Raw genomic sequence first — 16399 nt, 5'->3', positions numbered from 1 at the left:
TCTCTCCTGCCTTCCTTCTCTCCCTGTTTGCCCTGGTCCCTCCTTCCCACCCCTTTGCCCCAGCCCTTCCCCTTTGGAGCCCTGCTCCCACCAGCCCTCCCTGTGACTGGGGTTTGGGTACCCCCCGCATTTTCCAGCCAGACTCATTTCCAGGACGGCTTCAAACAAAGACCTTTAGCCAATTTGACAGGGGTTCCTGCTTGGTGTGATGCAGCCATGCCAGGTAACAGCCCCATGCTCTCCCCCAGCAGGACCTCAGCCCCACCATCAGCAGAGGCTGGGTGGAGAGGTGACCTTCCCAAGCACTACCTGGAGCTGAAGGAGTGTGGCCATGGAGGAGTGGCAGCATGAACCCACCTGCGAGCGCTCTGGTCATCTGTAGCCCCAGCAAGCGCCACACTGGGGGCTGAGGGTGGGGGCATGCTGGCCCATGCGGGGTGCCGTGATGAGGAGCTTTGGCAACATGGCAGCAGCCGTGCTTGGAAAATGCCTGCACACCCTATTTGCACACTCTGGCTTCGGGAGAGTGTCGTGCCCCACCCCACTGCTGCTGGGAGCAGGGATGTGCTCCACGGTCTCCACTGGGTCTGATGACGCTGGCAGTGGCTGGCAGTGGCACAGATGGCTGGTCCTGCCAGCACATCAGTTTGACCAGGTGCTCACGCTCCTTCTGCTGCCTCCCAGGAACTGCCTTCAATCCCTACGGGCCTGGCCCATGTGCCAGCACTCCTGAAGAAAGCAAGGAAGCAGCCACTTAAATACCACCACCAATTCAAAAAAACAGGGATTTGTTTACGTCACGCAAGGTGCTGCTGCTCGCAACTGAGCAGGCTCTGGAGCCTCAGGCTGCTAGCAGAGCCTGCAGGGCACTGCCCAAGGCAATTTCTGAGCAGGGGCAGGCCCTGCTGCTTTGGGGTCCTGGGCTGGCATCTTTGTGCTGCAACTCGTGGTCCCAGCAGCAGGCTGGGAGCAGACCAACGGCTCCCTGCGCCATGCCCGACTAAGCAGCACGGCCCGAGCTGCTGAGGCTTTCTGGAATCCTAGCCCAAATCTACCCAAACGCTGAGGGCTGAATTGGTTTGGAGCAAACAAGACACAAGCCAAACCTCAACCCCAGCCATTCTAGAGCCAGCCTAGCGAGCTGCTCCTGGCTCACACAGGACAGCCTCCATCTGCCAGGCAGGTTTGTCAACCTCTTCCCTTGGTGTCTCCCTGGGAACACCCCTGGGGCACCCGGAGCATGCTGTGCTCCAACTGCAACATCAGCAGCCACTTTCTCTGGTCAACGCCAGCTCCTCCAGCACTGCAGATGAGGTGGTATCCATCAGCCAGCACAGCTCAGATTCCTCTGGTGCACGAGGACATCGCCCAGCTCCTCCAGATCCCTGGAGTCAGCCCAAGGTTGGTGGGCAGCTGACTGGAGCTGGGAAGTGAGAGCAGACAGGAGTGGGGTCCCCAACACCTGAAGGTGCTGAGGTGCCTGATGAGGTTTATTAAAAGACCTCCTTGCACCAAAGCTAAGGTTTGCTGCTGACTTCAGGCCTGTGGGCAGCATTTGGGCCCCTGAAAAGCAGCGCTTAGAGGTCAGATGAGATGTTTTGCAGCAGAAATCCTTGCTCTGCAGTCACATAACCACACTCAGCAGAGACGCTGCTAGCAGGCAGCCGTCCTTCCCCGAAAGACCCAGCCACACGTGGAGCGTGCCGGAGGCTCCCACGATCACACGCGCAAGCGTGCAAGACACCGCACAGCATCCTCCCGCTGATGAAAACACCAATTTACCTGCAAGTGCCCCAGGGGACGGGCTTTTCAGGGGTCCACCGTACCGAGCCACCCCCTCAGCAGCCTGCCGGAGCCTCTCACCGCCCAAGCCCCGACGAACCGGCGCTGCTCCGGGGCTGCGAGACGGCAGCTGCGGGGAAACGGCACCACCTCGCGGCATCCCGGCCGGGGCTGGGCGGCCAGCGGCGCCGGATCAGGCCTCGCACCCGCCGCCCCCCTCGTCCCCGGAGCCGGGGGGCGGTTCCCGACCGGCGACCGCGGCTGCTACTGAGGACAGCTCGGGACACGCGTGTCCCATTGCCTGCCGTGGGGAAGGGACACGCCGGCTGCCGTAGCAGTCGCTGCAGAGCAGCGGGTGGCCACAGACAGGGTTGTAAGGTGGGGTGACGATGGGGGAATAGGAGTAGTTAAAAATGAACCGTAGCGTGGCTGGAAAGGGCCAGGCTCAGGGCTTGCAGCTCAGAAAGCTGCCTGGAGAGGGAAAGAGGCACAAAATCCGTTCCTGACCCCCACTAGCAGCTGCTTGCTAGGTCTGGGGACCTGTGGTTAAACAGGACACGCTCATCCCATTCAGCATTGCCCAGGGCAGGTCTTCACCGTGGCGATTAAGCATGAGCAGGGACACGCCAGTCCCTTCATCATGGGGTGAGGGCAGCCACAGGGGGATGACACAGAGCTGGAGACACACTGGAGGAGCAGGGCCTGAGGTGCCTGCAGAGCCACAGCTTGCTGGTGGCACAGAGGATGTTTGGGGAGGCATTGCACATCTTTCCTGGCCTCTGCACCCTCCTCCCACAGCATCCCCCCAGCCCAAGGCTGGGAAGGGTGATGGTTGTGGTACAGCTGGCACTGCTGCGTAGCCTGGGCACAGACTGCCAAGGGTTCAGCACCCCTCTGGCCTCTCCCCAGCTCCATCTTCCTGGGGAAGCTACAGGGCAGGGTGGCCCTCAGTCTGCCCCCAGTGCTGTGTCCTGGGCTGTTAGCTACAGCTCCAGGCCTGACCTATGCAATGTTAATGTACAGCATCCTTGGGGTGGGCAGGGTTGAGGCAGGGGAAAAAAAATCCGAGTAACATCACTCTGCAGTGGTGTTATATGCTGGACGTTGCAGTGACATTGCACCTTGTTTCTTTTTCCCAAGCCGCGTTCATTGCACACCTTTTAACCAACAATCCCTATCCCCCACCAAGGTCTGGCTCTCATGTCTGCTTATGCTTGGAAACGGGTATTTATGTCAGTGGTGAAATGGCTTATATATAAATGAGGCTCGAGCCCCAGATGCTCAGCTTTCCCCTGGGAGACAGCAGGCGGAGACAAAGGTGTGTCTGTCTGTGTTTCTGCCTGTGGCAATGTCGTGCTGATTTTATACAGGTTCCTAGGAGCACCCAGACCCGAAAACCTCACCATGAGCTGCCCCCATCGACCCTCCTGGATGACAGAGAAGCATTGTTATGGCGCAGAGCAGTGCTACTGGTCCACAGGAATGACCTGTTCGGGCTGCCCCTATACCCCACGGTGCTCAAACCCCCAGTGCTGCCTGCACCTGGACCCCAGGGTGGGCAGGCAGCCTGGCAGGTCTCTGTTCTCGCAGGGCGAGAGGAAAGACCCGAATACACTGTGGGTGCGCTGGGCCTGCAGGAAGGCTGCTGCTGAGCAGGAGGCTCAGGGCTGTTGGAGGCAGACCCCCAAGGGCTGGTGAGCTGCCGGCGAGTGCCAAGCTGCTGGCATGATGGAGCAGTGGCAGGATGCCTTGGGCAAAGCACACCCAATGAGGCAGCGTGTTTGTACCTCTCTGCATGCCCTGGGAAGACCACGTTTCAGTTCCTGGGGACAGCTGGGGTGACCTGCACTCTGGAAGAAACCGGGTGTGGGACAGGGTCTCAAAACAGCATAGGAGGGGCGATGTGTCTGCTGGGAGACTGGCAGCCCGGAAAAAGAGGCAGGTTGGGTGCAGAGCATCCCTTTGAAGAGTAAATGGCACAGGAATAAGGGAAACATGAGAATTATGGAATCACCCTGAAGGCAACCTGGTGGCTAAAATGGGATCCTCTTCTCTCACTGTACTGGGGCAGGGGCCTGCTGGGACCAGCCGAAGGAAGAGTCTCCCTTCTGGCAGCAAACCTCTTCCTTCCCCAGTGAAGAGATTAAAGAAGGGCTTGGGGAAGGTGGTAAATAGGGTCTCTTCCCTGCCTGCCCAGCAAGGTGGCAGGAGCCTGCCTGGAAACACAAACCCCCACCTCTCAGAGCCTTTCCTGCATGCTGGGATGTGGAGGCAGCGAGGGGGCTGGTGCTGCCTGGTGCCGACACGTTCTCCTTCCTCCGGCGGGGCTGGGGGGCTGCGGCCGTCCTGCTGTGGGTCTGGCAAGTGACACAGCCTTGGGATGCCAGGTTCTCGCATCACCCTGCCTCCCTGCACCCAGCTCTGGTCCAGTCCGTGTCCCGTCCCGTGTCGTCCACCCCCCACGCCTAATCCTACCCCAACCGCAGCTGAGCAGGAGGGCAGGGAGGTGACCCGACCTGTAACCATAACACGTCTCTTGTCTGCCCGGGTGAACCGGGGGACTGAACTACAGTGCGGTTCCCCCCCGTTTCCCCGGCGGTGCCGCGGCACGGCGGGGCCAGCCCAGCAGAGGGCAAGCGAAGGCTGCGCATCGCCCCTCCGGCCGCCGTGCCGGCGCTCGGCGGGGGGCTGCCGGCCGTGCTGGAAGCCCGAGCTGTGAGGGATCTGGACCCCTCTGCAGCTCGAAAGCAAAGGCCAAGCAAGTCCTCTGCAGGACCAGACCGGCTCTGTGCGTGTGTGTCGCGAAGAGGATGTGAGATACTGATTGCAGAGAAGGTGTGAGAGTTGGGGTTGTTCAGCTGGGAGGAGAGAAGGCTCCGGGGAGACCTTTTTACTGGGGTAATAAGAAAGATGGAGAGGGACTTCTTACCGAGGCATGTAGTGGCAGGGCAAGGGGCAGTAGTTTTGAACTGGCAGAGGGTAGGTTCAGACTGGACATAAGGAAGAAATTCTTTACCAGGAGGGTGGTGAGACACTGGAACAGGTTGCCCGGAGAAGTTGTGGATGTCTCATCATTGGAAGTGTTCAAGGTCAGGTTGGATGGGGCTTTGAGCAATCTGATCTAAGGAAAGATGTCCCTGCAGTGAGGTTGCACTAGATGATCTTTAAAGGTCCCTTCAACCCAAACCATTCTGTGATTCTGTATCTGCCCCAGCTGACTTGGCACCAGAGCCACAGCTTTTGCTCCAGCATCTTGTGGATGCCCATGTCCTTCCAGCAATCCTTCGTTAAATGAGAAGACTGTCTGGCACCAGATGTCGTGCCTTCATGTGGCAAGAGGAGCAGGAATGGATGCACATGCAGATTGGGAGCTTGTGGGAGGCCGAGCTCCCTGCAGACACCAGGGTGACAGAAACCACACAGTGCATTTGCCCTCTCCTCCTCCCAGCCCTCGCGAATCTGTCCAAGAATGCAGTGAGCATTGGGTACCCCATTCATGGTAATGTTGGCATGCCAAGGGACACCCAGCAGGGTCTCAGCAGTCCAATTCCTACTACAGTGAGTGTTCCATCCCTGCTGATGTCCTCAGCATCCCCCTGTTTGCCAAACCCAGACTGATATTTTTTTCTCAGGCTCTCCATCCTGCAAAGAGGTTCCCTTTTATTCAGGGAACAGTGGAAATGGGTAGCCAAGAAATAGCTTCTGCCCTTCTCAGTTGGGCTTTCACTGATGTGAGGTCTGTGGACACCAGTCCCAGGACTTCCCTGTATGGTGGCCAGAACCTCCAACATCACGTTTGGATTCCCAGGACAGGGGCGTCCGACAGGAGTGAAAACAGCAGCACTGAGGTTGTGGTGACACAGCCCCCCAGCTCAGCACCACCATGGAGCAGCCAGGCCGGGCCAGCTCAGCATCATGGTTTGTTCATGGTAGTGCCTGTGCTTTCTGGTGAGGAAAACGCCTTCAGATCTATCCCTGGGACAACTCCTGCTTTGCGTCACCTCAGGGTCTTCGAGCCATACCCCTTTTTGCCCCATTGCCTTGGTCATCCCAGCCTGATCCCAGCCCCATGTACAAAGTCCCACACTTTCCTGACAATTTCTAGCCTCACTCTGCCCCATGCTTCCATCTGGCCCCATGCAAAGCAAACACTGGCCCTGCACTTGCTTGCTTTCATGGGGTCTGCATCTGGGCTGCTGGGGCTTTGTGGCTTGTGGCCTGGCCTCCTGGCTCACCAAATGCATGAGTGCTCCAGAGACAGATGGGGGGGGCTACAAGACGCCCATCACATTGGCCTTATAGACCCTTGAGGTCCCCCTGTCCATGGCCCAGGTCTCCTCTGCCCTATCACCTGGTGGCTTTGCCCCTGTTTATCCATGTCCCTGCTGCTGGAGTAGGGGGAAGATGCATTTTGTGCAACAAGGCTGAGAGCAGCAAACAGCATTTCCCCTGGGACTTGTGGCCAGCTGGGCTCTCCTCCTTCAGTAAGCATCTGCCAGCCGGCTGGGGAGAGCACTTCTCCTGCAACCTGCTGCCCTGAAGCAACAGGATGTGGGTAACCAGGGGTCCTCCAGGCGCAGGGCAATGCTGGGTGGGGGCCTTGAATGGAAGAGGTGAGCACTGTACAGGCACTTTGCCCTTCTCCCCACCTCTGGTACCCTCCTCAGTCCTCGCATCCATTGCAAGGGCATCTATGGGAAGGATGTTCCCCAGGCCAAGCTGGAAGATGGCGAGGGGGGGGGGGGGGCGGTGAGTTGCAGTGTTGTGAACATGACCACAGTGAGCAAGGGGATCCAGGTCCAGGTTTTCTGCTCTCCTCCACCGCCTCACACAAATGCTGATTAAATTAGTTTCACCTTTTTCCTGCCTGGCTTGCAGGCGGCCTGGGGTTGGCAGGGAGCAGGGGGGATGGCGGGGAACAGGGGGGATACCCTCCTGGGGAAGCCCGGAGGCAGCAGTGCTGGGCAGCCTCTCGCAGTGAAAACGCCGCCGTTTCTCTCCCCCCCGACCAAAAATCAGAGGCCAAGGCCGGCTCTGGTGCAGCAGCACGTGAAAAGCCCCCGCATCACGGGATGGAGCGGAGACTCCATCCTCCTCCGTAAGAGGAGGCTGCTCCCCGCCTGGTAAATCCCTCATTTCTTCTGCTTTGGGAAGCAGGGGGAGGATTATCGGCTGCCTGCCTTGCCGCACCGGCTGAGCTCTGGGCGCGCTGGGCTGCCGCTCCGGAGGCACCAGAACGCCCGGGGTGATGGACCCGCTTCGGGCACACCAAATTCCCGGGGTCGCGGTGGGGCTGGCCGGCCGGGCGGCAGGTGGGAGGGAGCCTGCGGCCACTGGGACCCCCGCGTCGGTGCCCCGACGGGGAGGGCTTGTCCGCCGGTGGGGCGGCCCCTTCTTCCCCTCCCGGCCCGCTCCGCTCCCGGCCCCTTCCCGCTCCGCTCCCGGCGGGGCGGCCGCGGCGGCGGGAGGGCGGAGGCAGGGCTGGCAGCGCCGCGGCGGGCGGCGCACACACGCACACACACCTCCCTGCATGTGATTAAATGGCTCGAAATCTGCTTCTGATTTCCTCGGGGAGGTGACTTTTCCCTTCTTTTCAACCCGGGATTTATTGGAACCTTTTTACTCCGCTTCCAGGCAGCGGTCGGGGCTCAGTTTCTCCACTTCTTGCTTTTCTTTTTTTTTTTGTTTTTTTTTTGTTTTGTTTTGTTTTTCCCTTTCCTCTCCTTTTTTTCCCTTCCCTGCCGCCTCCCTCCCGCAGCCGGAGCAGCCGCGGGCGGTGCGGCGGAGCGGGCGGGAGCACGGCCGGCTGCGGGCACGGCGCTGGGGACCCGCCCGCACCGCCGGGAGCAGCACTCCCGCTTTGCACTATTCCGCCTTATTTTGCTTTCTCCCCCCCCCCCGCCCGGCAATTTGTTACTATTGCTCTTTTTTTCCCCCCTTTTTTTCTTTTTTCTTTTTTTTTTTTTTTGTGTGTTGCGATCAGCCAAGGGAAGGGGGAGCTGCCCCCACGCCCCGCCGCCCGCCCTGCTGCTGCTGCTGCTGCTGCTGCTGCGGCGGCGGCCCCGGCTCCTTTCGCCGCCTCGACCCCGGACCTGCTGCCCGGACCGACCCCGCTACCTGCCCGGCCGCGGTAAGCTGCTCCTCCAACTTCCCGGCGCTGGCGGCCCCGGCCGAGCAGCTCCCCGCTCTCCTCCCCACCGCTCCCTCCCTCGTTGCCTTTTATTCCTCCCTCTTCCCCCCCTCCCCACCCGCCCTTTATTTCCCTTTCCATCCTTTCACCGCCGAAAACGGGACCTCCCCGCGGCGGGGCCGGGGGTGCCGCCCGCCCGCCCGCAGCCGGGCACGGCCGAGCCCCTGCTCCCGCTCCCGGGCAGCTCCGGCCGCCGCTGCTCCGCGCTTTGGCCCGGCCCGGCTCGCTGCCACCGCCCCGGCAGAGCCGGCGCGGGGGAGGCGGGGGTGCTCGGCGCTGTACGAAGCCTCGCGGTGTCGCAGCCCCCCAACACCACCTTGTCACGGAGCTGCCGGGGGGACCGGAGCCTCCCGAGGTGCTGAGCCCCGGCCACACCTCGGGTGCGGGTGCAGGCAGAGGCAGGAGCCCTGCCAGGCTGCTGCCTGCAGTGGCAGCCCCGGCTGACCAGGCACGGGGCACACACGTGCTCTCCCCTGCCCGCAGCTCCTGCTGCAGGCCTTTATCCGCTCGGAAGGTCTCCACCAGCACAAAGCCACCGGGCACCTTGGCGGGGTGGCTTTGCCCTTGCCGCCAACCCAGGCTTGAGGCCATTGCCGGTCCCTTCCCAGCACAGCTGCCTCGGTGAGACCCCTCTGCGGGGCGGCTCGAAGGGTGGGTTCCCTCTGGAAATAGCTGCGTTGCAGTCCTGGGGCCAAGCTGGCTGAGATCCCTCGGCAACCCCCGGCACCCTGCCCCAAACCACAGCCGGGCTGAGGGCCGGCGGTTCTGGCCAGGGCATGTGCAAGCGGGTGGTGGCACAGGGAGAAACGGAAGCTGGGCTGCGTTTGGTGGGTTCACTTTTGCTTTTCTGTCTCAGAGCTGCTGAAATGAGATTTCTTCAAAACACTGTCCCTCTCACAGCTTTCCCGGCGCACTGGAGAGTGGGTAGATGGAAATACCTTTCTTGGGATAAGGAATAACTGGCATGATGGGGGACGTGGCGCTCGGCAGTCTGCTGCCTTGCTTGGTTCTCGCCGAGCAGGGTGGGTGAGGAAGGCCCTGTGGGCAGGAGCAGGACCTCCTCCGGCAGCGCGGTGGTCCTGCTGGCTTGCCACTCAGCCGGGCAGTGCTTGTGCATGGATTCTCCTCTCTCGGGTGAGCTGTGAACATATGGAACGTAAGCTGGGCTGAGCATCCCCACCTCTGTCCGTGCTGTTTGTGTCGGACCTGTAGTTGGGCTGAGATGATACTGAGCGTAGACCTGGATGTGTGAACCCCGGACAGCTGGAAATGACACAGATCCTTCTTCGCTGTTGCCTGCTCTCAAAGCCAGGAGAGGCTGGAGCTCCCTGTGACCAGTGCAGCAGGGATGTGGCTTGAGCCATGCTCCAGAAACACCCTCCAAGGCGTTTGGATGGATGGAGGGCAACTTTTTTTTTTCTTTTTTTTTCTGCAATATCCCATTTATAAAACAGAGGGAGCTGCTGTGCTTTTCTGACCACCTGGTTGGAGCAAGCTGGTGAGGGGACAGGAGGTCCAGCAGTCCAAGCGCGGGGTGGGCTGCAGGGGTCCCAACATCCCTTCTCCTCCGTGTGGAAGAAGGAAGGAGAGCTGGGTCCCTGTAGAGAAGAGGGCAGGTGTAATACCAGGTTGGGAAGGAGCCGAGGTGAGTCTGAAGCCTGGGGAAGAAAGAAGCCAGGCCTAGCGATGCAGGTGAGCACACTGTGGCCTGAAGCGAGGAGCCCACCAGAAATGCAAACTGCTGGAAATCTAGGCTGAGGAGCGTTGCTGCTGCTCCTTGGGCACCAGAACACAATGTCTTCCGCTTGGGCCGGCTGGAACAGAGGTCCCACCTTGGGTGGCAGCTAGCAGAGTTTCCCAGCCCCTGAAGGAGGTGAGCATCGGCACAGACCCTGGGGCACGTGCTGAGATGGCTTCATCTTCCTTCAGCAGGGAAGCAGCCCGCCGTGCCGAGGGTGTCCGCAGCACCTCTGCCGCCCGTTTCCCCACCCTGCTAGTCAGGCCCTGCTCCATAAGGAAGCAATTATTTTGTGCCCCCATGAGCCCCTCCCTGAGCCTGCGCAGGACACTTGCGCTCGGTATGGAAACGCGACAGATTTTCCATATTCTGCTTTGCCCCGTGATGTTTAAAAACGTACGTGACGGCCTCTTCCAAATGCTGCAGACTTGGCTGGCACTCAAGCAATAACAGGCTGTGTGACACCAGGGGCATGAAATATCGTACCAATAGCCAGAGAGGGGGGGGAAAAAAAAATGAGATGTCAAAGTGCAGTGTGTTTCCGGCCCGGTTGTCGTGAGCCATCCTCTACCCGATGTGAGAGATCTTTCAAAGCCGGCCAAATGTTGTCATCTCTGAATACCATTTTAAATATTCATCCAGACTATTTTCAACATCTGTGCCCGGCATGTTGTGAAAAGGCAACAAGGGACGTTATGGAAACCAGATCACTTTATTCCCATATGGAGTGGAAAGGGGTTGAAGCAATGAGGACTTCTGGGCTGGGGCCGCGCGTGTCCTGTGCATCCGCTGGGAGCAGCTGGAGGAAAACCGTCTGCACCCTGAGGGATGCTCCCGGGAGCACACAATGTTGCTGAGTGGCGCGGCAGGAGTGTGCGAAGGGGTTCGGGGAGCTGGGGTGGGATTAAAGTTGGGTAAAGCAACAAGTCGAGCAGTAGTACAGGTTAATAAATAGGGTAGCATCAAGGCAGCCATGCTTTCTGCTCCTCCAAGGCCAGGGGCTCCAGATGCCTCCTTGAGCTGCTGTAGCGTTGGGAGCACAAGGAGATCTCCAGCTTGCGCTGGCCGGGGAATGCAAGAGTATTGCAGCAAAACGGATTCAGCTCCGCAGCATGTGGGTGATACTGTGCTTAAATCTCCCCTCCTAGGAGTGGGACCACCTCTACCCAGGGATTCTGGCAAGCAGAGCGGGTGTTGGGGACCCAGCAGGACGACCGTGCTGGATGTTGGTCCCTCCTTCCTATGGTCAGCATGGCTTATGGGTTACCAAAACGGGTGAGCAGGAATGCATCCGAGCATCCAGCCTTTGACAGCTCCATGCACATGGTTGAGTAGCCTGGGGACTGTTTGCTTCGTGGTGGATTTCTCTCTCTCTTTTTTTTGTGTGTTGTTTTCGATAACCTAGGAAATCTGGGCTCCGTTTCTGCCTTTTGTAACGTCGGGCTGCAACTAATTCAAGCCAGGCCAGATTCTGACCACAGGTATGCCAGTGTAAATTTGAATGGAGTCGCTTACGTCTTGGTTTGGCCCGATCTGAATGGAGTTACTTCTGGCTGATGCCAAAGGGGCTGAGGTCAGAATCTGGCCCATCCTTTCCTGCATGCAGTGTAATTTGTATGCGTCTCCTGGCACCGCTGGGGTATCGTATGGCTTGTGTAATTCTGGCTTCAGCCTGCCAGAGTGCATTGGAATATCTATCGCCAGGAGTGCCTGCTGCAGGAAGACGCTGCCTTGTAATTGCCCACATGAGCTGCGCATACTTTGGGGAGCAGGGGCTGAAAGCCCAAGGGGCTGTGCAGAGTGCTGGGCTCTGTGGATGCGGGTCCGTACGTGCTGGAAGCTTCTGATATTTAAATATCAGAAGAGAGAAAGGAGCTCGTAAAGAAAAGCGAGGCATCTCCTCGGTGCCATTAGCTGTGTCCCAAGTGGGCACCGGTCGCTCCATTAGCGGCTGGGAAGGCGATTAGCACTGCCCGCCACGCCGCATCCCTCCAGCCTCTCCCCGCCGTGCGTGCTCCCTCCCGCCGGAAAGCTGAGCCCTGTCCCAGTGCTTTGGCTGCGTGGGGTTTTTCCTCTCATTTTAAATACTTCTCAGTTGTGTGTTTTTGTTGGTTTTTTTTGTCCCAGCGACACATGGAATGATTTATCCATGGCCAGAGCACAGTTTGGTCCTGATGCATTCTGCTTGTTGGGTGGGGAGAAGAAGCATCCCCCAGCTGGCATTGGCGTGATGGGTGAGGGAGCAGTGTCCGCAGAGGGGAGGGAGGTGGCGGGGACCCGGGGACACCAACAACTCCCTGAGATGGGTCCCATTTGTGGGGCTGGGGCAGATCTGCAGTGGGTCGCTCCCACAGCACGTGTGGCAAGGGAGCGGGGATGCCCTCATTAGAATGGGCCTGTAATGAGGTGGGAATGTGCAAGGTCTGGTAGCGGATACATCCTGGTTAAGGGACACGCTCTGGTCATTTGTGCCGAGTTACAGCTTCTCTGAGCGCATCAGTCGTCTTCTGCTTTGGGTCCCCTCCGGTCCCCCCAGTGCCCTCCTGCTCAGAGGGCACCTGAGCTGCTGGCAGGTTTTAATGGGCATGGCACAGCTCAGGGATGAGCTGTTCTTGTGGATCGGTCCTATCTGAGCACTTTGGATCTAGTTGCTGGATCCCCTGAAGTACTTGGGTCCTTGGTCCTTGCCCGGGGTTTTTCTCCCCACTGCTCCACAGCTGTGCCGTGCCATGAGGAGCCTTTTCGTGTCCCATGCGGGTGGCTGGCTCCATCCCTGCCCCATGCTGGTACAGGGTGATGCAGCACCTTGTGGGGACCAGGCATCCCCATCTCAACCAGTTCCAAGTAAGGCCACATGCTTTCCTCGGGTAATGCGAGCACTCGATGCACTGTGCTGCCCTGGCCCAGAGGAGAAACCCAGCCAGCTGCACCGTGCCAGCAGCATCAGAGAGGACACGGGGAAACAGCACAGGTCCCTGGCAGGAGGGAAGCACCGTTTCCCTGCCATTCCTCAGGGCTTTTCCCTTCCCTTCCCAGGCCGTGCTGGCTGCTCAGCTTTAGCCATCGCCTGCCCTCTAAACCCATGTTTTTCGGTGGCAGGGCTGCAGTAGATGGTGGAGCACTGCTTGGGCCGCTCATGCCTTCCCCCCTCTGCTTTAATTAGAGAAGACTGCTCCCGTGCTGCAAAGGTCTTGAGATCAAATCTGGCTAATGACCCCCTTCCCTCCCCGCCCTGTGTTGTTCCACTTAATCCTGTAATTACCTCTGCAAAGCTGCCACTGCCCTGGTCTGCTGGGTGGTGACCCTGGGCCTGCTGTAGGCACCAGCATCCGTATTTGAGGAAGTTTGCTCTCTTTGCCCTGGCTCACCTGCTGCACTTGCCTTGTGCATTCAATTTTGGGGACCAAGCACCCACTCCGGAGACCTGGAGCTCTGGGCGTGCATCTGTGCCTGGTGTCGCTCCCGGCAGCACTGCCTCCCGGGAGGGTGATGGGAAGGGGAATCCACAGTGGGCTGGAGCATCGCCCCGACAAGCGTCCTGCAAGGCGGGGAAATGCCACCGGTCGCCTTGGGAAGCGTGTTGCTGTAGGGAGAAGGGGTGTGGAGGCGTAGGATGCGGTAGCTAATTTTTTTAAAGCACTTCTGAAGCGCTACGGCGGCGTGACTTCCTTCCAAACCGCACGGCTGTTAGCATTCCCTGAGCGGAGGAGTGAGGAAATCGCCCACCTCAAAAATGCAGCTGCTTCTGGGGAGGAGCCGGGAGGGCGGCCGCTTCCTCGGGAAGGGTGAGCCCTGCCGTTGCGTCCCCCCCAGCCCCGCGGGTTCTGCTGATGGCTAGGAGCTGGCGGCCACCCGAGAGCCTCGCTGGGGACACCTTTGCGATGCTGTCCCTGGGAGATGCATCCCATCGCTTATGTCCCTCCTCGTGCTGGATCCAGGCGGGTGCCGGGCTGGATTTGGTGCCGAGGGCCTCGTCCCATTTCTCCCTGCTTAGTCAGCAGTGTCTCCATTTAATCTGAACCAGGGGCAGCAAAGATGGGAAGTGGGAAGGGGGGGAAGATGGGGGACAGGGAGAGAAATACCCACTCCCAGGCCTCTCTGGCAGCTTGCCGGCAATCCCGGGGTCACGCTGAATATGCATAAAAGGGAGCAGATTGCAGTTTGCCCTCCTCTCCGATACGGAGGTGAGGCCCACAGAGACCACCAGCCCCAGCTCTCTTTCAGCGGGATAATGGGGTGAGCCGAGTGCGGAGCGTGCGTGCCTGTGTGTGGTCTCGCGGATGATAATGATTTCCATTCATGCCCTGCCTCCCCAGCACCGATGTGCCGCTGGGTGAGCGTAGGCTTCCCGGCGGCTGCTCCCCGGCAGGAGCAGAGCCCCCGAAAGTTGGGCACTGAATCGCTGGGCTTCGTGCCTTGGAACGGCTGGTGGGAGGGACAGAGTTTCCTGTCAGGGTGGGGAGGACAGGCAGGAGATACTCGTGCCCCCCATGTGCCCCAAAAGCAATGGTGACCCTGACCCAGGTCCTAGACCTGCTGCCCCAGCCCTGCTCATAACACCTTCGCCTCTGGGCTCTCCCCTTGCCACCACTGGGTGCTGGTGCTGTCTCTCTCCCCTGGGGAGGGGTTTTCCTGTACCTTCGTGTCTTACCTAACAGGGAATTGAAAGGCCTTTGCAGGTGGCACAATTGAGTATGGCCCTACTCCTGTCCCCTTGCTGTCACATAGCAGAGAGGAGGTGATGGGTGGAGGAGATTCCGCCTTGGCAGGGTTTAGTGGGTACTTTGTTTGGTATATCCTGAGTCCCCCTGGAGTGGATGGATGCAGCTGCTGCGGCATCCCTGGGGGTTTCTCCTCTCTCCTCCCAGTACATAGTAGTGCCCTGGGGCTGGTGCGATGGGAGGTGGTGGTGGCTGCACCTAGCTGGGTACAGGAGCAGGGCTCTGCCTGTGGGCTGGCAGGGGCTCTGGCTCGCTGCTCGGCACCAGGCAGGTGCTGGGGATGGTCCCATCAGGATTGCATTGGGGGGTTATCCAGGTGCTATCTTCACTCAACAGCTCCAGGACAGGCAGATGCTGGGGATGGTCCCATCAGGATTGCGTTGGGGGGTTATCCAGGTGCTATCTTCACTCAACAGCTCCAGGACAGGCAGATGCTGGGGATGGTCCCATCAGGATTGCGTTGGGGGGTTATCCAGGTGCTATCTTCACTCAACAGCTCCAGGACAGGCAGATGCTGGGGACCTTGCAGCAGCCATGGCTTTGCTTCCTGCTCAGGAGGCAGCTGCCTGCAGTGGGGCTGGGGGTCCTGCCAGAGCCCTGTGGCAGAACCCTGCACCAGGGGATGCTCTTCACTGCCTGGTGCTTGTGGCATGATGCTTCCGCCACTGTGGTGACTGCTATGTCCCTGCTGCTCCCCTCTCTGCTCCCACAGCCCCTTGCCTTCGTGCGACACTCCTCGAGTAGGGGGTTCTCGGTGCTCCGGGCACCCAATGGACAGCATCCCTTGTCTTGCTGCCTACTGGCTGCCCAGCCACCGAGCCGTGGGCTGATGTGTCCCCGAAAGGCTCTGCAGCACTGCCAGATAGCAGGGGATGCACTGCTGGGGTGATGCAGAGACCACCAAGGGAGCCATCGATTTTTCAGCAGTGAGCATCCCCTTTCCATCAGCAGAGGATTAAGCAGTGAGGAAACAGCATGTAGGTGGCAGGGCCAGGATTTGTCCTGGGGGAGATGTCCAAGGATGGACTGAGACTCCTGTCCCTGCTCCCCCCTTGGCAGGCATGGGCTGCCCGGCTGAGCATGGCTGGGAAGGGAGGAGCTTCCCCCCCATTAGCGGTTTGGCAGACCGGAGAGAGGCAGCTTTCTTCCACAGCCAGGGCCGGCTCCTTTTTTTTTTTTGGTTTGTTTTTTGTTTTTCATTGGTTTTTTTTTTTTTGCAAAAGGGAAAAAAAAAAAATCCGGATCATTTGAAATGGGCTGTCCCCTGCCATCTTCCTTCAGCCAGAGTGGGCAGCTGGACAGGCAGGAGTGATGCTGGGGGCTGTAGATGGGGCACAGAGCATCTGCTATGCTGGGTCACGCTGCCGGCACAGGGCTTCATTCCTGAGCATGAAGTGCAAAACTCAAGTCATCCTGTAAGGATTTACTAGTGGGAGAGGCGATGATGGGAGGACCCCCTCTGCCTGCCCTGGCCATGGCATAGGCTGGTAGAGGCCAGAGAACCTGGCTTGGTGGCTGGGGTAGGCAGCACTCAGCACGGCCCCTCCAGCCAAGCAAGTGGGTTGGCAGGGCTGGTGCCATCCACCCAGCTGGGCAGCACAGGGGTCTACTACCAGCTGCAGTGCTTGGGGCCGTTCTCCGGTGAATGTGTAAGCTGTGGCCACTCGCATGATGATAAGGACGGGGCATGGCCGATCTGCATCTTGTGGGATGCTCCTGCTGCAGCCAGAGTCAGCAGGAGGGGACGTGATCCTCAGTCCCTCTTCTACTCTCCAAGCCAGCGATGTGGGAGATGAGCCATGTCCCCTGGGAGCCACCCAGCATTCCCTGGCCCTGTGCTGCGGCTGCTGGGAGAGGAGCCCAGCCAAGCCCTCCATTTGGTCCTTGCCTTTCCCTCCATTAACAGACAGGTCAGACCCAGACCTGGGTTTCTCAGGGGTGAGGCCAGAATAACCTCCTTTTGCCAGT

The 16399-nt window shown here is 59.5% G+C and overlaps 1 protein-coding gene across 2 annotated transcripts in view; it reads left to right on the top strand.

The window, feature by feature from the left end:
* The first annotated feature begins 7777 nt into the window (after positions 1-7777).
* The window catches only part of NTN3 (netrin 3), a 31546-nt gene continuing 22924 nt past the window's right edge, over positions 7778-16399 (top strand). Inside the window, exon 1 of one of the 2 annotated variants that reach the window (XM_069809561.1) lies at positions 7778-7912. Coding sequence is in view for 1 of the 2 variants with exons in the window: in XM_069809562.1 (XP_069665663.1) it covers positions 13444-13495 (52 nt within the window). In the remaining variant the exon portion in view is untranslated. Of the gene's footprint in view, positions 7913-13276; positions 13496-16399 lie in introns of those variants that run through there. The other variant, XM_069809562.1, reaches the window with a different exon arrangement.

This window comes from Haliaeetus albicilla, chromosome 22 (assembly GCF_947461875.1).
Source record: "Haliaeetus albicilla chromosome 22, bHalAlb1.1, whole genome shotgun sequence".
In the NCBI taxonomy this organism is placed as follows: domain Eukaryota; kingdom Metazoa; phylum Chordata; class Aves; order Accipitriformes; family Accipitridae; genus Haliaeetus; species Haliaeetus albicilla.
This window is presented reverse-complemented; position numbering and strand designations above follow the sequence as displayed.